The sequence below is a fragment of the Sminthopsis crassicaudata genome, chromosome 2 (assembly GCF_048593235.1).
Source record: "Sminthopsis crassicaudata isolate SCR6 chromosome 2, ASM4859323v1, whole genome shotgun sequence".
NCBI lineage: Eukaryota > Metazoa > Chordata > Mammalia > Dasyuromorphia > Dasyuridae > Sminthopsis > Sminthopsis crassicaudata.
Window position 1 is genome coordinate 320,431,867 of NC_133618.1, and position 19,347 is coordinate 320,451,213.

At 33.1% G+C, this 19,347-nt stretch overlaps 1 protein-coding gene and 1 long non-coding RNA gene across 10 annotated transcripts in view; one reads left to right on the forward strand and one right to left on the reverse strand.

Moving 5' to 3' along the window:
- Positions 1-14,897, forward strand: part of KLHL28 (kelch like family member 28) — a 39,323-nt gene extending 24,426 nt beyond the window's left edge. For all 9 annotated transcript variants that reach the window (XM_074290180.1, XM_074290175.1, XM_074290182.1 and 6 more), the window contains 3 exons: positions 8,059-8,502; positions 10,468-10,676; positions 11,441-14,897. In XM_074290180.1, coding sequence (XP_074146281.1) covers positions 8,059-8,502; positions 10,468-10,676; positions 11,441-11,604 — 817 coding nt within the window. In that variant the 3' untranslated portion in view covers positions 11,605-14,897. The remainder of the gene's footprint in view (positions 1-8,058; positions 8,503-10,467; positions 10,677-11,440) is intronic.
- Positions 9-18,954, reverse strand: LOC141556290 (uncharacterized). Its single transcript, XR_012486483.1, has 2 exons — positions 18,484-18,954; positions 9-805 (listed from the first exon to the last, which is right to left on the reverse strand). It is a non-coding gene; the product is annotated as an uncharacterized LOC141556290 (long non-coding RNA).
- Positions 18,955-19,347: the final 393 nt, after the last annotated feature.

Below are 19,347 nucleotides of genomic sequence, written 5' to 3' on the forward strand. Positions count from 1 at the left end.
AGAAAATAAAATACAAGATTTATTTTGTACTTTCCTTTGTGTAGAGTGTATGTGTGTGTAAAATAAAATGAAGTGACTTTGTTTTTTAATTAGGATTTCACTTTTTCTTTCAGATATTAATGTTTGAAACTTTTGCCTTTTCCTTCTAATAAGCCTATTCTTTATTTAGTAAAAGTCAATAGAAGATTTAAAATATGTTGGAACTTAACATTCTCAAATACTGGGATGGTTTTCTTATTCTTAATAGAATTCCTATTTACTCATTTCTTTTATTCTTTATTCCCTCCATTTTCATCCTGTTTCTTTATTTTGCTTAGATTTTCCTCTGCTATGTTCTTTATTCTCCCTTCTCTTCTTATTTGCCTTTCTGAATTAACATTTTATTTTACAGTAATAGAGAAAAATTGAAGCCCAGAAAATTCAAGTATATAGTTATTCTCAGATGCAGAAACAATTTAGGTCACATGCTGGTTTCTTCTTTGATCTGAGAAACAAACTGTGCCCCAGTTTATTCCTATAACTTTTGGTTAGATAATTAGAAGACTTCTTTCTTGTTCCCCTAGACTTCTTGTTTCCCCCTTCTCCACTACCAACACCACCAAGTCTCTGTACGAAGGGACAAGGACAAGTCCTTGGGCTCTGAATATACAGTAGAAAAGATCAGGAGGGAGTTGTAACCACTCTTACACAGATATTAGTCAGTATGAAGACTCATCTGATAGTCCATGATCTCCTTGCATCAACTTCTTTGATTAGTTTTCGTGAGCTATAATCTACAGTTTTTCTCTTAGAAATAATAAGTTACCTGCAAAACAAATTGGGGAGAGATATAAGAATCATTGAACATTGACAAAAAAAAAAAAAAAAGCCTAAACAACATATTTCAAGAAATGTTAAAACTGCCAAGATGTCTTAGAACCAGAGGTCAGGATGAAAATAGAAATAATCTATTTCTTAGAATAGAAATAATCTATCTCTTTAAAGAAAGCTTCAAATGAAAACTCCTAGAAACATTACAATCAAAATCCAGAATTTCACTATGAAAGCAAAAAGACTTAAGGCAGCCAGAAAGAAAAAATACAGGTACAAAGAAGACACAGTCAGAATCACATGTGAATTAACTGCCTCCACTATCAAGATCAGGAATTTTACAATATGATATTTCGGAACATGGACTTGTAGCCAAGAATTACTTACCTGGAAAAACTGAATATAATCTTTTTTTGTTTGTTTGTTTTTGTTTTTGTTTTTTGGCTAAGGCTATTGGAGGTAAGTGACTTGCCCAGGGTCACATAGCCAGGAAATGTTTGGTGTTTGAGATCAAATTTGAACTCAGGTTCTCCTGAGTTCTCCACTGTGCCCCCTAGCTGCCCCAAAATTGAATATACTCTTAAGAGGAAAAAATGCATTTTTAATGAAATAGAGCACTTTCAAGCATTCTGTGGGGACTGAATGTGTATCACAACATAATATTTTCACCTTTTTTGTTGTTTGCTTGCATTTTATTTTCTTTCTCACTTTTTTGCTTTTTGATCTGATTTTTCTTGTATAACATGATAATTGTGGAAATATGTATAGAAGAATTGGAGATGTTTAACACATATTGAATTACCTGCCATCTAGGGGAGAGGGTTGGGGGAGGGGAAAAAATTTGGAACACAAGGTTTGGCAAGGTTGAAAATTATGTATATATTTTGAAAATAAAAAGCTTTAATAAAAAAAAAACTGACACAACATAAAAAGAATTATTTTGCTGTTAAAAATTAAGGGGACTGTAAAGGAAGATTTATATGAAGCAAAGTGAAATAAACAGAATGTCATTATACAATGACAATAATATAATAAAAGCAAGGATAATCAGCATAATGACCAATCATGATTTCAGAGGATTTATGGTGAAACAGGCTGCCTACTTTCTGCAATAGAATTAGAGACATGTATTATGTTGGACATTGCATGCCGAAATTGGTTTTATTTCACTATATATGGTTGTAATAGTTTTCTTACAAGGTAAGAAATAATCTTTGCTCTGAAAGATATCAGTCTCATAGTTGAAACAATACTTAAACAACTAGGTAAAAGTAAGAAAAATTCAAGGTTAGGAATAATCTCAGGAGCAAGATACTAAAATTAAAAAAGACAGGGAAAGGCTTCCTTTAGCAGGTAGGCCTTTAGCTGAGACTTGAAGGAAGCCAGGGAAGGGAAGTGGAGTTGAAGAGGAAGAGTCTTAGGCATGGAAAACAGCTATTGAAAAGAGAATTGGGAGTTGGAGTGCCTAATAGGAGGAATAGTAAAGAAATCATTGTTACTGGCTCACAGAGTACATGGAGAGGAGTAAAGTGAAGGGAGATTGGAAGAGTAGGAATGGGCCTGGTTATAAAGAGTTTAAAAGCCAGAGATTTTATGTTTGGTTTTAGAGGTAATAGAGAGCCATTGGAGTTTTTTCAGTTGGAGTTAAAATGGTTAAATCTGTTCTTTATGATGATCAGTTTCATAGCTGAGTGAAGGATGAATTGGATTGGAATGGAAGAAGACTTGAGGCAAAAATACCAACCAGCAGGCTATTATAAATGTCCAGGCATGAGATGATGAGAACCTGAACCAAGGTTAATGACAGTGCTGGAGGAAAGAAGGAAGCATATTTAAGAGATATTACAAAGGTACAGTTGCTAGCACGTAACAGTTTATTTTATTTATTTTGAAATGCATGGTTGGTGCTATGCCACCTAATGCAGTCTGAACCAGATTAAAATGTTATTGGGAAATATTTTGTAAAATTAAATAAAAATACAATAAAACAAATGACACTAATTTGTGAGGGTTTTTTTTTAAGTTTTTTAATTTTCAAAAGATATGCATGACTAATTTTTCAACATTAAGCCTTGCAAAACCTTGTGTTTCAGGTTTTCTCCCCCTTCCCCCACTCTCTCCCCTAGATAATAAGTAATCATATGACTATCAAACATGGTTAAAAATTTATGTTAAATCCAATATATGCATATATATTTATACAATTATCTTGCTGCACCAGAAAAATCAGATCAAAAAGAAAAAAAATAATAAGATAATAAAATGCAAGCAAACAAGAACAAAAAGAGTGGGAGTGCTATGTTGTGATCTACCATCAATTCCCACAGTTCCATTTCTAGGTGTAGATAGTTTTAACACAAGATCTTTGGAAGTGGTCTGAATCATCTCATTGTTGAAAAGAGCCATGTCTATCAGAATTGGTCATCACAAAATTTTGTTGCTGTGTACAATAATCTCCTGGTCCTGCTCATTTCACTTAGCATCAGAACAATAATATTCCATAATATTCATATAGCATAACTTATTCAGCCACTCTCCAATTGATGAGCATCCAGTCAGTTTCCAGTTTCTTGCCACTACAAAAAGGGCTGCCATAAACATTTTTGCACATAAAGGTCCCTTTCCCTCCTTTAAGATCTCTTTGGGATATAAGTCCTATAACAACACTTCTGGGTCAAAGGGTGTGCACAGTTTGATAACTTTTTGAACATAGTTCCAAGTTGCTCTCCAGAATAGTTGTATCCATTTACAACTCCACCAATAATACATCAGTGTCCCAATTTTCCCACATCCCCTCCAACATTCTGAATTATCTTTCCCTGTCATTTTAGCCAATCTGAGAGGTATGCATTTCCCTCATCAATAGTGATTTAGAGCACCTTTTCATATGACTAAAAATGGTTTCAATTTCTTCATCTGAAAATTTGTCTGTTCATATCCTTTGACCATTTCTATAACATATATTCAATATGTTACCCTATAGGGAAGTAGAAGAGGAAAGGGATACAGTAAGTGGGGAGGTTGATAGAAGAGAGGACTTATTAGGAGGAGGTGGTCAGTAGCAAAACACTTTTTGAGGAGAGTCAAGGTAAAAAGAAAATAGAATAAATGGGGGAAATAATAATAGTATTGGGGGAAATAATTTTGAAGCAAGTTTCTCTGATGAAGACCTTATTTTTCAAATATACAGAGAACTGAGTCAAATTTATTTAAAAAAAAAAAAAAAGCCATTCCCCAATTGATAAATGATCAAAAGAGTTGACCTATGCCCAAAAGGCTATAAAATTATACTTATCCTTTGACCTAACAACACCATAACTAGGCATGAATCCCAAAACAGATTTAAGGAAAAAGAAAAATTGGAAACTGAGGTGCCCATCAGTTGGGGAATGGCTGAATAAATTAAGATGTGTAATTATAATGGAATATTATTATTCTCAGAAAAGCCTGAAAGTCTTCCATGAACTCAATCAAGTAAAGTGAAATGTACTATGTACAAAGTAGTAGCAACACTGTGGGATGATTAGCTATGTATCAGTTTGCTATTTTCAGCAATACAAGCCTACTCTGAAGAACAACTTTTACTACTAATTCTTCTATGTGAAGAACTTATGTGAAAGATGCATTCAGGGAAAGAAGTGATATGAATGTAGTTTAAAATGCCCTTTTTTATTTTTCTTCAATTTTTTCGGAGGGTGCGGAGGCTGAGGGGAAGAAGATCTATGGTTTCTTTCACAACATGACTTTAATGGGAATGTTTTGCATAACTTCACATGTGCCTTCTTAAAAGGGTGTGGGAGTCGAGAGGGAGAGAATCTGGAACTAAGGTTTTAAAAACATGTAAAAATTACATGTACCTGGTAAAAAAAAAATTAAATATTAAGAAAAAATGAAGACACATTCTTTTAAAAAAAGAAGCATTGGAGGAGAGAAATATCTCTGAGAATATGACTCCTGGCAGCAGAGAGGAACGGCTGTTATAGAAGAACATTTTTTTGAGAAGGAATTGCTAAATTTGTTTTTCTTTTACATCTGTGTCAAAGTTTAGGGTTGATATTTCTTAGAAGAAGAGCCACACATAGCAAGGAGCATGACACAGCTAGGCCTAGGTTGAATTTGTGGTGGGAGATAACTCTGAGGAGTATGTTAAGAGGGCCAATCCTGACCAACTAGGAGCCTTACAGAACTATCCACCAAATGCACATAGGAGGAGCATTATGACAGAAAGGATACTGGAACCTTGAAATATCATTTGGGTGAATCATCTTGTTCATATGTGTTCCCTGAATTTGTCAGATATCACTGAAAGTAATTCAGTAAACACTTCCGCCATTTGCTTTATTGTCCAAAAATATCATATCGTGTGTCTGGGCCAGATGATGTGACTGCATTAATTTACCCATCTCCTTATTTATCTCTGATATTGAATTTTTGTTAGCCATTTTTGTTGTCATTTCCACTACAAAAGTCATCTTTTTTTTTTTTCCCCTGAGGCAGTTGGGGTTAAATGACTTGCCCAGGGTCACATGGCTAGTTCATGTTAAGTCCTCCTGACTTCAGGGCTGGTGCTCTATCCACTCTGCCACCTAGCTGCCTCAATCATCCTTTTAAGAAAACACATGAGCAAAATGAAAATTGAACAGCTCTGCCTCTCATATTTTTGTTCCATCCCTGAACAGAAGTCTTCTCCTTTCTTTGATCCTTTTTTTCTCATTTAGCTTAAAAAAAAAAAAATCCCATCAAAACTTTTTGTTTTTCCCAACTTCCCTTATCAATCTCAACTCATTCTGAGATTTAGTACTTTTGACACTATTTTAAATGACCATATGACGGTCATTCATCCTATTACTATGCTTTACTGCCATTTTCTACACTTTCTTTTTAAAGTCTATGTTGGTTTGATGAATTCCCTTTCTAGATTCCATTTTTCTTCATCATCAGGATATTTCTTTGGGATTTATTCTATTGAATTTTGTTCCTAAGTTTCTCTCAATTACCCCTTCTAAGCTGACTTCCCTTGCAGCATGAGGATTCTGTCTGAACTCCAAATCTAAGATGCATGCCAGATTATGCCCTTATTCTCTCTAGTTTCTCACAGACTGTAGTTGAGATTGTTACCTTTCCCTCAGCGTTCCTATAATTTGCACACCGGAAAGGATTTTTTAACCTCTTGGTAAGAATCAGATCCAGAATAGAATTTTTTCGCTTTTTAAAGAATAAAATTATCACTAAAGCAAGTCAACAAGTTATTGTTTGCTCAGTTTTTGAAAGAGCAAGTGTCTGGATAATTGAAGTTTCTAGTCATTACTGTATTATGCCTCTGCCCAGATTTGTGACATTTCTCAAACTCCTTTTCTGTTTCTTCGTTCTGTCCAGATGGTTTGATGTGCACTGTGATGATTATATGAGGTGTTCAGGAAGATTAGCACCTATACTGTGAAAGCTTGCCAAGCTCTTTTCAGGGATGCTCAGCCACTTTTGGTATCCAAACAATTCTCACTTGTGGATCCAAGAAGTTGTAGCATATTCAACAGTCACACTTTAGCAAACTATGTCATCAGGTTGACAACTTATGAGGTTTGAGGGTAACTGACAGGCCTCAAACTTGTTGGTGAATTAGGGAGATGTCAACTTCAAGCATGTGAAGACTTTGCCCTAATAGAATGGGTGAATGATAACAATTTGTTTCGATGGCCAAAAGTCAGCTTAAGCTTAATCAGGCATCAAAGACATCAAGGTCATCCACTGCATCCTTGGTCATCCCCAGCTATCTTGATGTTTTTCCTACTGTTGGACTTCAGTGATTGAGGAAGAGAGAGTAAGGCTGATCATTTTATGTAACTGCCTCACTGTAGTCCAATTGACACACAAGTCAGGATATCACCTCTTATTGTGTAATTTGTTCACTTTGAAAACAAAGAACAAGAATAAAGCACTAGCCCTGAAGTCAGGAGGACTTGAGTTCAAATATGATCTCAGGCACTTAACACTTCCTAGCTGTGTGACACTGGGCAAGTCATTTAACCCCAATTGCCTCACCAGAAACCAAAACAAAACAAAACAAAACAAAACAAAAAAACACAAAGAAAAAGCAATGTTATACTCTGACAGAAATTGTTTCTGCTTCTGCATATATTAACCTTCACCAAAAATCTCCCTTTCATGCTTCCCCCCCTTCTCAATTCCTTGATTTCCCATATAATTATTCTTTTTTTTTCTGAATAACTTTTTATTTTGAGCTTTATAAGTACCAAAATATACATATTTTCATGATAGAATAGAAAGTTTTATATGAAATTGCATTAAACTACAAATTTTTTTGTTAGGATCCTTACAAGGTGCTAACCGTTGGTATATAATAAACTTAACATTAGTTTAAAAACTGTCCTATTTGTGTTTCTTGAGTGTCTTTCAGTTTTCCCTTTCTATGTATATTTTAAATCCTTCAGTGATGATTTTTTTCATCATTATTGTTGTTCAGTCATTCATTCATGTCTGACTTTTTGTGACCCACTAGACCATATCACATTAATATTGCTCATGGGTTTTCTTGGCAAGATATTGGAGTGGTTTGCAATTTGCTTCTCCAGTGGATTGAGGCAAATAGATTAATTAATTTGCCCAGGTTCACACAACTAGAAAGTATCTAAGGACAGATTTGCATTCAAGTCTTCCTTACTCCAGACCAGCACTCTAACCACTGAACCATCTTGCTGTCTTAGCATCATTATTAGCTATTTTACTTTATTAGCTGAATTGTTTTATATAAACAAAACATCAGATGTATTTTATATTTTGGTTGCTGTAATTGTACTGATTATTCATTCAACCTTTGAAGTACAACCATCTTTCTGCTTTGGATTGTGTGACATAAATAGCCAGGAAGCATTTATTAAGGATGTATTATGTTTGAAGCACAAGGCTGTTGCTGAAGACAGAAAGATAGAAATGAAAATTTCTACCCTCAAAAAACTTATATTCTATCAGGAGATACAACATAAACATATGAATATGTATATGTAAATATAGATATATATGATAGTGGTAAGAAGCTTTATCATAAAGGGAATCAGAAAAGGCTTATTGTAGAAGATGGTGCTTTAAATAAGGACTCTTTAAGAGACCCAAGGAGAAGATATAATACATTCGAGGGGGACATAGGAAATAATCTGTGCATGAACTACTGAATCTGAGTTTTGGACATTTATTTTCTTGGTTTATGTAACTGGTTATTTTCTTCTTCTTCAGTGTTGAGATGTACTTCCCTCAGAATGACTCCTGGATTGGTTTGGCATCCCTTAATACTCCTCGCTATGAATTCGGAATATGTGTTTTAGATCAGAAAGTATATGTTGTAGGAGGCATTGCAACTCATATGAGGCAAGGCATCAATTTCAGAAAACATGAAAATTCAGTGGAATGTTGGGATCCTGATACAAATACCTGGACATCTCTTGAGAGAATGAATGAAAGCCGAAGTACCCTTGGAGTGGTTGTACTAGCAGGAGAACTTTATGCCTTGGGTGGTTATGATGGGCAGTCTTATTTACAGTCTGTAGAGAAATATATTCCCAAAGTTAAGGAATGGCAACCCGTAGCACCAATGTCTAAAACTAGAAGTTGTTTTGCTGCTGCTGTATTGGATGGAATGATATATGCCCTTGGTGGCTATGGCCCTGCTCATATGAACAGGTATTTATTTATTTTATATATTCATACATTATTTTTGAATGAGTATATATAATTTCTTTTAAAGCATATGTGTGTGCACATGTGTACACACACAAACACATACATACACATTTAAATGTGGAAAAGATGGCAAGGCCCAGGAGTTCTTAGGAAATGTGAAGTGTCTACCTCTCAGGGCAGAGTATGAAGGGAAGTGGTAGTAAATCTTAATGTGGATTCACTTCTTAAGTTTAGGTACCTGAAAATTAGATATAATCCAGAAAGCTATAGTTTCAGATTATAGATTGTATAAGGATATATATATATAGATAGATAGATTATCTGATAGATATAGATATATATAGATAGATAGATATAGATATATATATAGATAGATGTAGATATATATATATATAGATAGATGTAGATATATATATATATATACATGATTTCTTTTCAAATTAATAAATAATAGAAAAACTAAGTTATAGTAAGCTTACATTTTATGTATGCCATTTTTAATCTTTTAGAATTATTGCATCTAAATTACTGAAATATAAATAAATGGGATTTTTCTATATTCTAAAATATTTAGTATTTATTTAAATACCTACCATGTATCAGGCACTTTAGTAGGTATTAAGGTAAAAATAAAACAATACTTGTTCTCTAAGAACTTAACGGTATTTTGATCAGAAAAGACCATACAGTGTATGGTTTGTATTATAATGAATTAATCCAGGTTGCTAAATATTACATTAAAATGTGTTTATAGATTTATCTTAACTATCAGCAGTGTGTTGGTTTTTACTTTTGAAATGCATGAAAAAGGAGAAATGTGATCTGTTTGATGAAGCTGAATTTGAAGAAGTGTCTACAATGGAAACATTTTCAGAACCATCCCAATGGAATAGCAGTTTTTAAGACAATCTCTACTCCTTGTTGTTTATCTAAAGTTCATTGTAATGGCAGGCAGTCTGTTTGTGCCCTAAATATGCAACATCATGCTTTGAAAAACTGTTGCCTAGGAATTTATCAAAGTAAATATAGTATGTATCACAAATTATAAAAAGAACTTTAAAAAAATGCAATTTACCATTGTCATCTGAGTGGTCTTGGCTTATGGGTTTTTTGTGTCCAGTATACATATACATGTTTTACCATCTAGTCTAATAATGAAATTCAGGATGACTTCCAGAAACTCCCTAATTCTTGGGGCTATGCCAGAGATAGATCTAGACTAGAAATACAATAAGAAACTCTTTGACTAACGGGGGTCCTTTTCTGATTCAGGACATCTCAAAGGTTTTTCTTTAGGAAAGATCCTAGGAAAGTCTAAATTGATTTGGACATTTATGTAAAGCAACTTTTAAGTCCTAATGTTAACCTACATTTAATTTACAATTTAACTCTCATATACTTATTGATCTTCTGAATTTTAGAAATTATCCTAATTCTAGAATGGAACATGTTTTCGTACCCATAGTCTCACACGTGTATCCCTCAACTCTGATTTAGACTTTTGTGGTAATTCTAAGCTCTCCAAAGTCATCCTTGGCTTTTTAGTATTTAAAAACCAGGGCAGTGAACTAATTGTTATTATTGAATTTGGGGCACAACAAATTAACATGGCTGAAATAATATTCCCCTTTTATACCTTTATCAGAATTCCATTGTGGTTATATCTCAAGTATAAGCTTTTTAGAATAGTGTTAGTCCATAGCTACTAGATTAATTTTTATTCTGCTCTCTTAATGGCCAAAATCCAAAGTTCATTGTTTAGCATATTGATTTGTCTTTCTAGTTTTCAGCTTTTGCCTAATTTTTTGAATGTATAACTTATTTCAATGTGTATGAGCTGTTTTCCTTCTTCATTTTACTTGTTTTATTATTCTGAAATCTAGACCTGTAATGTGCTTTTGCATGTTATGAATGGTATAAAATGTATGGAAACTAATGCTCTCTTTTTTTTGTAAATGTCTGCAGTGTGGAACGTTATGATCCAAGTAAAGACTCTTGGGAAATGGTTGCATCAATGGCAGATAAAAGGATTAACTTTGGTGTTGGTGTTATGCTAGGCTTCCTTTTTGTAGTGGGTGGACATAATGGTGTTTCCCATTTATCAAGTATTGAAAGATATGACCCCCATCAAAACCAATGGACTTTGTGTAGACCAATGAAGGAACCCAGAACAGGTAATATTACTGACTAAACACATACAATGTACATCACTATGAAAGCTTTTCTTTTGGTACCTACTTAGATTATAAGTGTATAATTTTTCTTAAACACACATATACACATACACACATGATAGAGTATGTATGACGTATTGAAAAGAGCCCTTAGAATCAGAAAACTACTTTATGTATGACTTTGGGCAGTTCACTTCTTTGGGCCTTTCTTTTTACTAAACTTAGGAAAATGAAGTAATTGAACTAAATGATACTTTAAGGTTTCTTCTACATCTAATATTTTGTAATTTGTATAACATCCTTTTTGAACATTTAAGTCATACTCAATAAAACTTGAAGTATTTCTTCCTATAGTGTTCTGGTCCAAAAAAAAGGATGAACTTGAGGATCTTTATGATCCTTTATGATTGAGTATCTCTATGTCCAGATAAAATATCAGTATCTTAAATATTTAAATTGTCAATATAATTTATTTTAAGCAACATAAAAATAGTAAATTTTTAAGTGGAAATATACTGTTTGAGGTTTTATCACAAATAGTTTTTCTATAAAATTATTTCTTTGGAAAGCCATAGTTTAAAAGAACAAATGAAGATAATAAAATTTTATCATATGTAAATACACATAATTGTGCATATATGTACATAATCACCAAAGTGTTAAAGCAATTTAAAAAAACATTCTTTTTTATAAACTGAAAAATAAGAGGGTTTTATATTATTATACTTTATTTATTTCCCTTGTTTCTTACCTATTTTTCACAGGAGTTGGTGCTGCAGTAATTGATAACTATCTTTATGTGGTTGGTGGTCATTCAGGGTCATCCTATTTGAACACTGTACAGAAATACGACCCTATTGAAAACACATGGCTGGATTCTGCCGGCATGATGTACTGTCGTTGTAATTTTGGATTAACTGCACTTTGAGAAGTGTGAACCCATGGACACAATGTGATGATGAATCTTGCACTGCATGAAAAGATGCCCAGTTTTCAAGACCCAGAAGCTGCATACTTTTCTTTTTTTAACTCAGAGTGGCATGAAGACTTATTTAAAATTGTATTGGGTATTTTAAATTTATAAATAGCTTTGATTACTCTTTACATATGAGCAGATTTTAAAAAAAAAAAAAGAAAAGAAAAAGAAAGAAAGCCCTCTTGCCAATTCAGTGGAGCACTTTTGCCTGAGACTGGCTTGGTACACAGTAGCTTGCCATAGGTTTATAGGCATACATGTGAGGAGAGTCTATATTTTTAATTTTTTCTTTCTCTCTTCCTCCATGCAGTTTTCTGAAATAGTATAGGAGGTGCTTGAGTGTTATAGGGATGCATTATTTGTTGATAATTCTTAGATATGTCTTCATGGTAGAGTGAAACCCAGAGCTTCATTTTTTTTTGTTAAACAAAGTTAACTCAAAGGCTGCCATTTTTCAGTAACTTAAGGTTTGTAAATAACAATTGCTGTAGTAGGTTGGCTACACTTCCTGCTAATTGGGTGTAGGGCTGGAGTTAATTGGCAAATATTCATTGATATATTTATAAGGCAAATACCTTTAGCCATCATGTTATTTTGGGGCCATTTTTAAAAAAAATAACAATTTTTACACCATTTTTATGTGAACAGGTTAATGCTAGATTGATTTTTATTATCCAATTAGGCTGTATAGTTTTTTTTTTGTTTTTTTTTGTTTTTTGTTTTTGTTTTTGTTTTTTTACTTCAAGAGGAGCATGAATTGGGACTTAGTCATATGATTTGTTTGATATTTCTTTAACAGCTCAGCAGATTTCACAGACCACTTCAGTGTAAGTATTTGAAAGAGGTATAAGTACTCCAGCCCAAGTAGATTTTTTTCATATATTTGTAATAATTTTATTTTTTAAGAATGTATATTTGATTTTTCAAAGTGTTGAGATATTAAAATGGTGCTAACCGTAGGTTCTATGACAAGGCTATTACCAATGTTCTTAAGGTAGTTCAGTATGTGTAAAGCATGACATTTCAAATTGTATTTTTTGTTTTTATTTTTATTTTTTTGCTTGACTCATTTGTGCCTATGAGAGGTGTCAGTAACAATACTAATGTATGCAATATTTTGTTATTTAAAAAAAAAGATCTAAACAGTGTAGTCTTATAAGTTTTTTTTATATAATTTCTGAATAGTGGTTCAACCATTTTTTTCTTCTGATAATCCTTGCCCTTTAAAATGGAAATAAATTATAGCAAGTAAAAAGCAGCAGGCAATTATATATTACTGTACACATGTCCTATAAAAGTGAATATTTAATATTATTGGAAAAAACTGGAACTCTAATATGTTTACTTTTGTAAATTTGATTTTACTTTGGTTGTTAACTTAAAATCAGCATTGTTTGCTATAGCCAGATGAAAACTTAATTGAAACAAGCAACTGGATTCAATCTAGTGTTTTTTATTAAATGTTTGTTAGTCTTAAGTAAGGAATCAAATTTAAGTTGCATTTATTTTGATGTTGGTACTTATATTACCAAATTTGGTACTATGGTCACTTGCTCCTTTTCTCCTTACCAAATTAATTTCTTCATCCTCTCATTCCTTTTTGTTATTCTTGAAGCCAATGTATATTTTTTACCTCAAAAAACTCATCACATATTTCATTCTTAAGTGCCATAATGTTCTAAACAATTGTTAAGCCATTTGTAATTATATTACATATAGATGAATTGTTAGTATGTATGTAATACATTACATTCTTTGAAAAACTAATCGCAACTAAGCAATCTGCAGTTTTTCTTGTTCTTCCATAAACTTCCAGATGTGGATGTGAATATATATCATAAAACATAGCATCATGTTTTACTGTTATTTGCACAAACTTTAAAATCTTGCAAGTGATTTTCCCTCGCCTAATTTAGAATATAACAGGAGCTACAAATAATAAAATTGATAGGCTAGATATTTTCTGCATTGCTTATTTGAATGATCTAATGACATATAGCAATAATAGTTCTTGATCATTAATTTTATTAATTCTGATGATTGAAAAAGAGTATACCAATTGTGATGGGCACATTCAATAAAAAGCAATTTTAAATAGTTTCCTTTTGATTTCAAGTTCAATTTACTTTTTTTTCCTTAGCCAAGTAGTTAAATATACCATGTTAGAAAGAACTTGATTTTTTAAATGATTAATTCATTTTTCTTACTTTCATTTGAAGATAGAGGGATTTAAAGGAAGTTGTGCAATATGGACCAACCTTTGTAATCAACCTTATTATTTAATAGTTTTATTTATGTACTACCCCATCTCCCAAAAGAATTAACTGATTTACCATATCAAATGAAAGATATTTATTGATTAGCATTTTTTTGAATACAACTAGAGATAATCCTTTGAAAATAAATGTGTCTTCTGCATTAACTTAGAATGGGAAAATAATCCTCCAAACATCTCTTTAAATTGCCAAAGGAATGTAAGCATTTTATGTATCCTGGGCATCTGTGCATACTGCAGACAAGTTCTGAATTATCCATGTAATTAATGAGTATTCAAATTGTTGGTGTGGTTTAATAAGCCGAAAATATGTTAAGAAGTAATTTTCAAACAAAGGCTGAATTTAATATCTTTAGTCCTTTAAACATTGTTTTTCTTATGTTAGAGACAGTGAGTGCCCAATTTACCTAAACTTGTTTAGCAGAAACAATAAAGATTGGAGTTTTGTTTTTTTTTTTTATTAAATGCTGAGCTAAAAATTAGATGAAAAAAGTAGGAAAGGATTTATCCATTTTGAAAATTGATTTGGAAATCAGTGGTGTATAAGCTCGTAAAGTCAGATGTAAATTGTTTCTTTTAATACTAAACAAATTGTGTTTTATACACCAGATCTTGAAGTCTTTTTTTCAATGTCTTTTGGATATGATGATAGAATTTAAATAATTTTTAGTATATCACAGTAGATCGCTGCATAGTAAAACTTCAATTTGTGCTTGCTTATAATTTTTTGTAAACCTAAATAATCTCTTATATAATATGAAATGGCATTAAACTGATGCTTGGAAATGGTATGAGATGATAAAACAAAGTTATTTAGCTAAGTAAATGTGATGGTAGAACTTTTCTTTACTCCAACATCTTAAAATGGTCATGCAACCTAATGGCCAAATTAGATAGAATACCACCATAAATAAATCTTTAATACTTAGCCTAAATGATATAAGTGTGAAAAACTTATAGTTAACAAAAATATGGATGTTTTAGGATACAAAATTGCCTGGAATGGATAGTTTAATCCTAAAAGAAAAAAGAAAAGTACCTTAATAAAAATAATTAAAACAATAAAATTGTGATGGTCTATGAGTTATGGCTAACATGATTAGGGAAGAAATACCATGTACTTACAGTACCATTTTTATTTTCTGTTTTGTTTTTGAAATGCTGTTGTTGTCTAGTACACCTAAGTGCTCATTTTTAGGAAAACCAGATGAGTTCAATAAACTTTCTGTGACTTCTATTAATCTGTGTTCTCTCTGAAAATTAAGATATTCAAATAAGTTGTCAATGTTAAATTAGCATCCAGTTCTAATTCTTAACCACTCCATTTTTTGTTGTTGATGTTGTTGTCATTGTAAAAGCACTTTAATTAAATAAATATGGTTATTCTGTGGCTGAAGATACATTGAATTTTCACTAAAAGCATATTGATTCCTCATTAAGATATAGTATTCTTATAATGAGTGAGAGATTCAATAGGTTTACAAATTTTCTGACTGGTATGATTTTAGAAACAAATTAAAATCCAGTTTACATCTCTGCAGGAGAAAAATCATGTTAAACATGTCTTTTTTATTGCAGGTAATTTATTGTAACTTTTGTCAGGTTAATATTTGTAAACTTCATTCATTGTTTAAAACACTAAGCAAAAAGTTCCAAGTTTGCCTTAAATTTCTAGTGAAGTTAAATTAAAGAACTGGATGATTATGCCTATATTTTTGCCTTACAAGTTGTGCTGTATTTTAACCCAAAATGACTTTAATTTTTACAGGATTCTGAAGACTTTGTAGATGTAGAGTACTAATACTTTTAAGTTACAAGAAGATTGATGTGGCTGTGGATCAGATTGTTTAAATGTATTTGTTATGTATTTCACCTCTGTGTATGTATCTTTATAGCAACAGGGTTTTATTTTGTTTTGGTTTACAAAATAAAGTGGCACTTAATTTACTTTCTGTTATAAAAGAATTGATGAACATTCTTTTGATTTTGGTTCACCATTCTTAAAGTATTTTGTGTGTGCTGTTGTCTTAATAATAATGTAATGATTACTGTTGCATTTCATTTAATGTATTTGAAATAAATCCAAAAAGCACGTTTATATCTTTGATTGACAAGTGGTGAGAGAACAACTTTTGTATGGCTTATTTTGTGTGTAATATGCAGTCAACACTGGGACACTTATGGAGTGAAAATCGGGTAATATGGGTTTCAATACCAGTTCTATCCTTAGCTTGCTATGCTAGTAAACCATTTATTCTCCGGGCTTTAATTTAATCTTCTGTTAAAAATAAAATATTGAGTGGGTGACATAAAGCCCTTCCCACTCCTCATATTATTTGAATCTAGATTTGAAGATTATATAGGTACTTTTTTTCTTAGTGCTTAGGCAGTGCTCAGTATATAGGAGCAGCCTAATAAATGACTGTTGGTTCACTGACTGAATGAGAAACCCCTTTATCTATAAATTGCATTTGAGCTACTATATTTTAATTCGAATATCATAATGTCCCAAATACTAAAAGCAATTTTTCTAAACTATTCTACTTGACATTGCTTTTATTTTTACTTCTAAAATTATTTGGTAGAACAAAACACGATTTTTTAAAATGATAACTTATATACACATCAAAATTATGCTTTTTTTTAAAGATATAGCAATTGAAATATGCCTGATAATTAATGGCAAAAGAAGCAAACATGGGAGAGCTATGCCAGATTTTCCTAATTGCAGATGCCAGTTGTGATGTTCTCTTACAGTACACTGGAAAACTTAGTGGGTTTGGATCTTTGTTCAGATATTAATCTGTATTTCATACTACTTATTAGATGATTGCATCACTTTACCCTTTTTGAACATTGATTTCCTCATCTATAAAATGAGGGAGTTGTACCATACATCTTCCATGATCTCTTTCAGCTTCAGCTGTATAATTACCTTATAAAAAGTGAGGTCTGATCTGTTACATAAATATTCAAATTATTTAATAGCCATTGTCAATCAATTAGGGAATATTTTTTCAAGGCTATTTGTTATAAAAGCACTTTAATAAGTGTGGTTATTCTGTGACTATATATATATAGAGAGATATATAGTTATATAAAGTAATTTAAAAGTACCTCCTTTCCCTCTGCCCCCTCACATGAACGAAGTATAGATAGTAAAAATTAAAGTTTTCAGGGGAGGAAAAGATCATTTTCAAGAGAAATATATGGAGAAAAGCTGTAAGTAGAGGTGTTTAAGCTGTGCTTTAGTTTTAATGTCTATTCCTTGAGTATTGGGCAGGTTTTAGCCAAATAGGAAGAAGAAATTCAGGTCAGATTGAATAGAATAAATAAAGAAGTGGGCAAGTGCAAATGTAAGTTCAGAATAGAGGTGAAAGTTGTGCACAAGTACAGCATTGTCATTTTGTCATTAACAGTGGGTCTTGAATATATTCCTTTTTAATCCTCCATTGGGTGTTTATTCAGTTTATCACATTAAAATCCCTTCTTGCCTATCTTCCTACTTGACTTCACAGGCAAGACAGGGTTTCTGTTGAGGAGGAGGGATAGACAGTATGGATGATTGTTCTAGATCTTAAGGCTCAGTGCTTTCAGCACCCGAAATTTTATCTGTGGAACTCCTAGCTTATTTATGAGCACTAGAGAAATATGGAACTCAGTCTCTGAAATTCTGGAATAATACAACACTCAAATCAGCATCAGGATCACTCCAGACATTCCTTCCATTCCTTTATGTGAGAGGACTTGGCTCTAACATAAAGTCCAAAGTTAGGAAGTAGATTGGAAGAATGGAGGGGGAAGGGGGAAAGGAGGTGGTCTTATAGTGACAGAGATCCCCAGGGACACAAATACAGAAGAAAATGAACCATCTAAAAGCACAACTTGAGCATAAATCAACTAGAATTCCTGAGAGGGATGAACCAAGAGTTTAAAAGTCTTTTGTTTTTTAAAATACCTTTATAAATGAAATAGGAATTGGAGGAAAATGCTAAGAGAAATGAGAAATATGTAAGAGTGGAAAAGGAAATTAACAGCTTGGCATGAGAGATGTAAACATTTTTCAAATAAACTCTGAAAATTAGAGTGGAACAAACAAGTCAGTAACTTTATAATACAATAAATATTAAAAGGCAAATTATATATATATATATATTTAACTTCTTAATAGTATTTTATTTTTCCAAATTCATAAAGTTAGATTTCAACATTCATCTTTGCAAAACCTTGTTTTCCAAATTTTTCTCCTTCCCTCCTCTCTTCCCTCTTTCCCAGGACAGAAAACAATATGATGTAGGTTAAACATGGGCAATTCCATTTCCATACTCATGCTGTGCCAAAAAATATAATCATTGAACTTATACATTGAAAGTCATGACCAAAAAAATGTGAATATTTTTTCAGGAAATCTTAAAACTTCCTAAATCTCTTAAAATCAGTGGACACATTGGAAATAGAATTCCCCGCCCCCCCCATCACCTTCTGAAAGAAACTCGAAAGAACATAATAGTCAAAATCCAGAGTTTTTACATCAAAGGAGCTGTAATCATACATACCAAATGCCCACTTTACGCTTATCTGAACAGGTGAAAATCGAAAAATACACGCATAGAGTTGGGCACATGAAACTCAATAGAGAAGCAGGGGAAGATCGGGATAAGGGAGAATTAAAAGGACATTTGTTTCTTCCGTTTGGCCTTCATTCTGAAGAGTGCCAGTGACATCCAAGGTGACCTGTTGTTTAACGCACGGATAGGACTTGAACGAGGCCCAGGGGCTCAGCCTCGCTCCTCCCGGAGGCATCCAAGAAGTCAAGGCGATTGGCCGGCTCTGCAGCCGAGCACGTGGTGTCGTCGGTGGCTGGCCGCGAGCTAAGCGTGCGCCACACCTGCCTCAGTGTCTCCGCGGCTGCTGGGACAAACTGTCTTCTCGGGGCAGCCGTCCCCCTCACTTAGGGATGGCGTCTAAAGCCTCCCAGGGGCGCCCAACTTGATCCCGCGCAGGTCGCTGAGGGGGTGCACGCGAAAGCGTCTTGGAACCGCGGGGAGAATTGGTCACGGGCCGGCTTCCGGAGGGAAGAGGCAGTGGGGGAAGGGCTCCTCTGCTAGCTCTCGGACGGAGGCGCCGTCCTTCCCCTACCCTGTGCGTGGGCATGTTGTTTTTGGAGTGGGGGAAGTCAAGGGGTCCGGTCTGTGGCTAAGGAAAATTACCTTGACAGGAACATGTAAGCGCAGGAAGACCTCTCCCTTTAACGTAAAACTTCTCTAAGAAGCCACGTTTGATTTTCCAAATTCATGTATATATTTTTGTTCACTTTATGCCGGGTACATATTTTTAAAAGTACTTGCTGTTGCTCATTACAATATAAACTCATTGCAAATAGGGATGGTGTTTGTATTTTTCCCTCTAGCACAACGCTT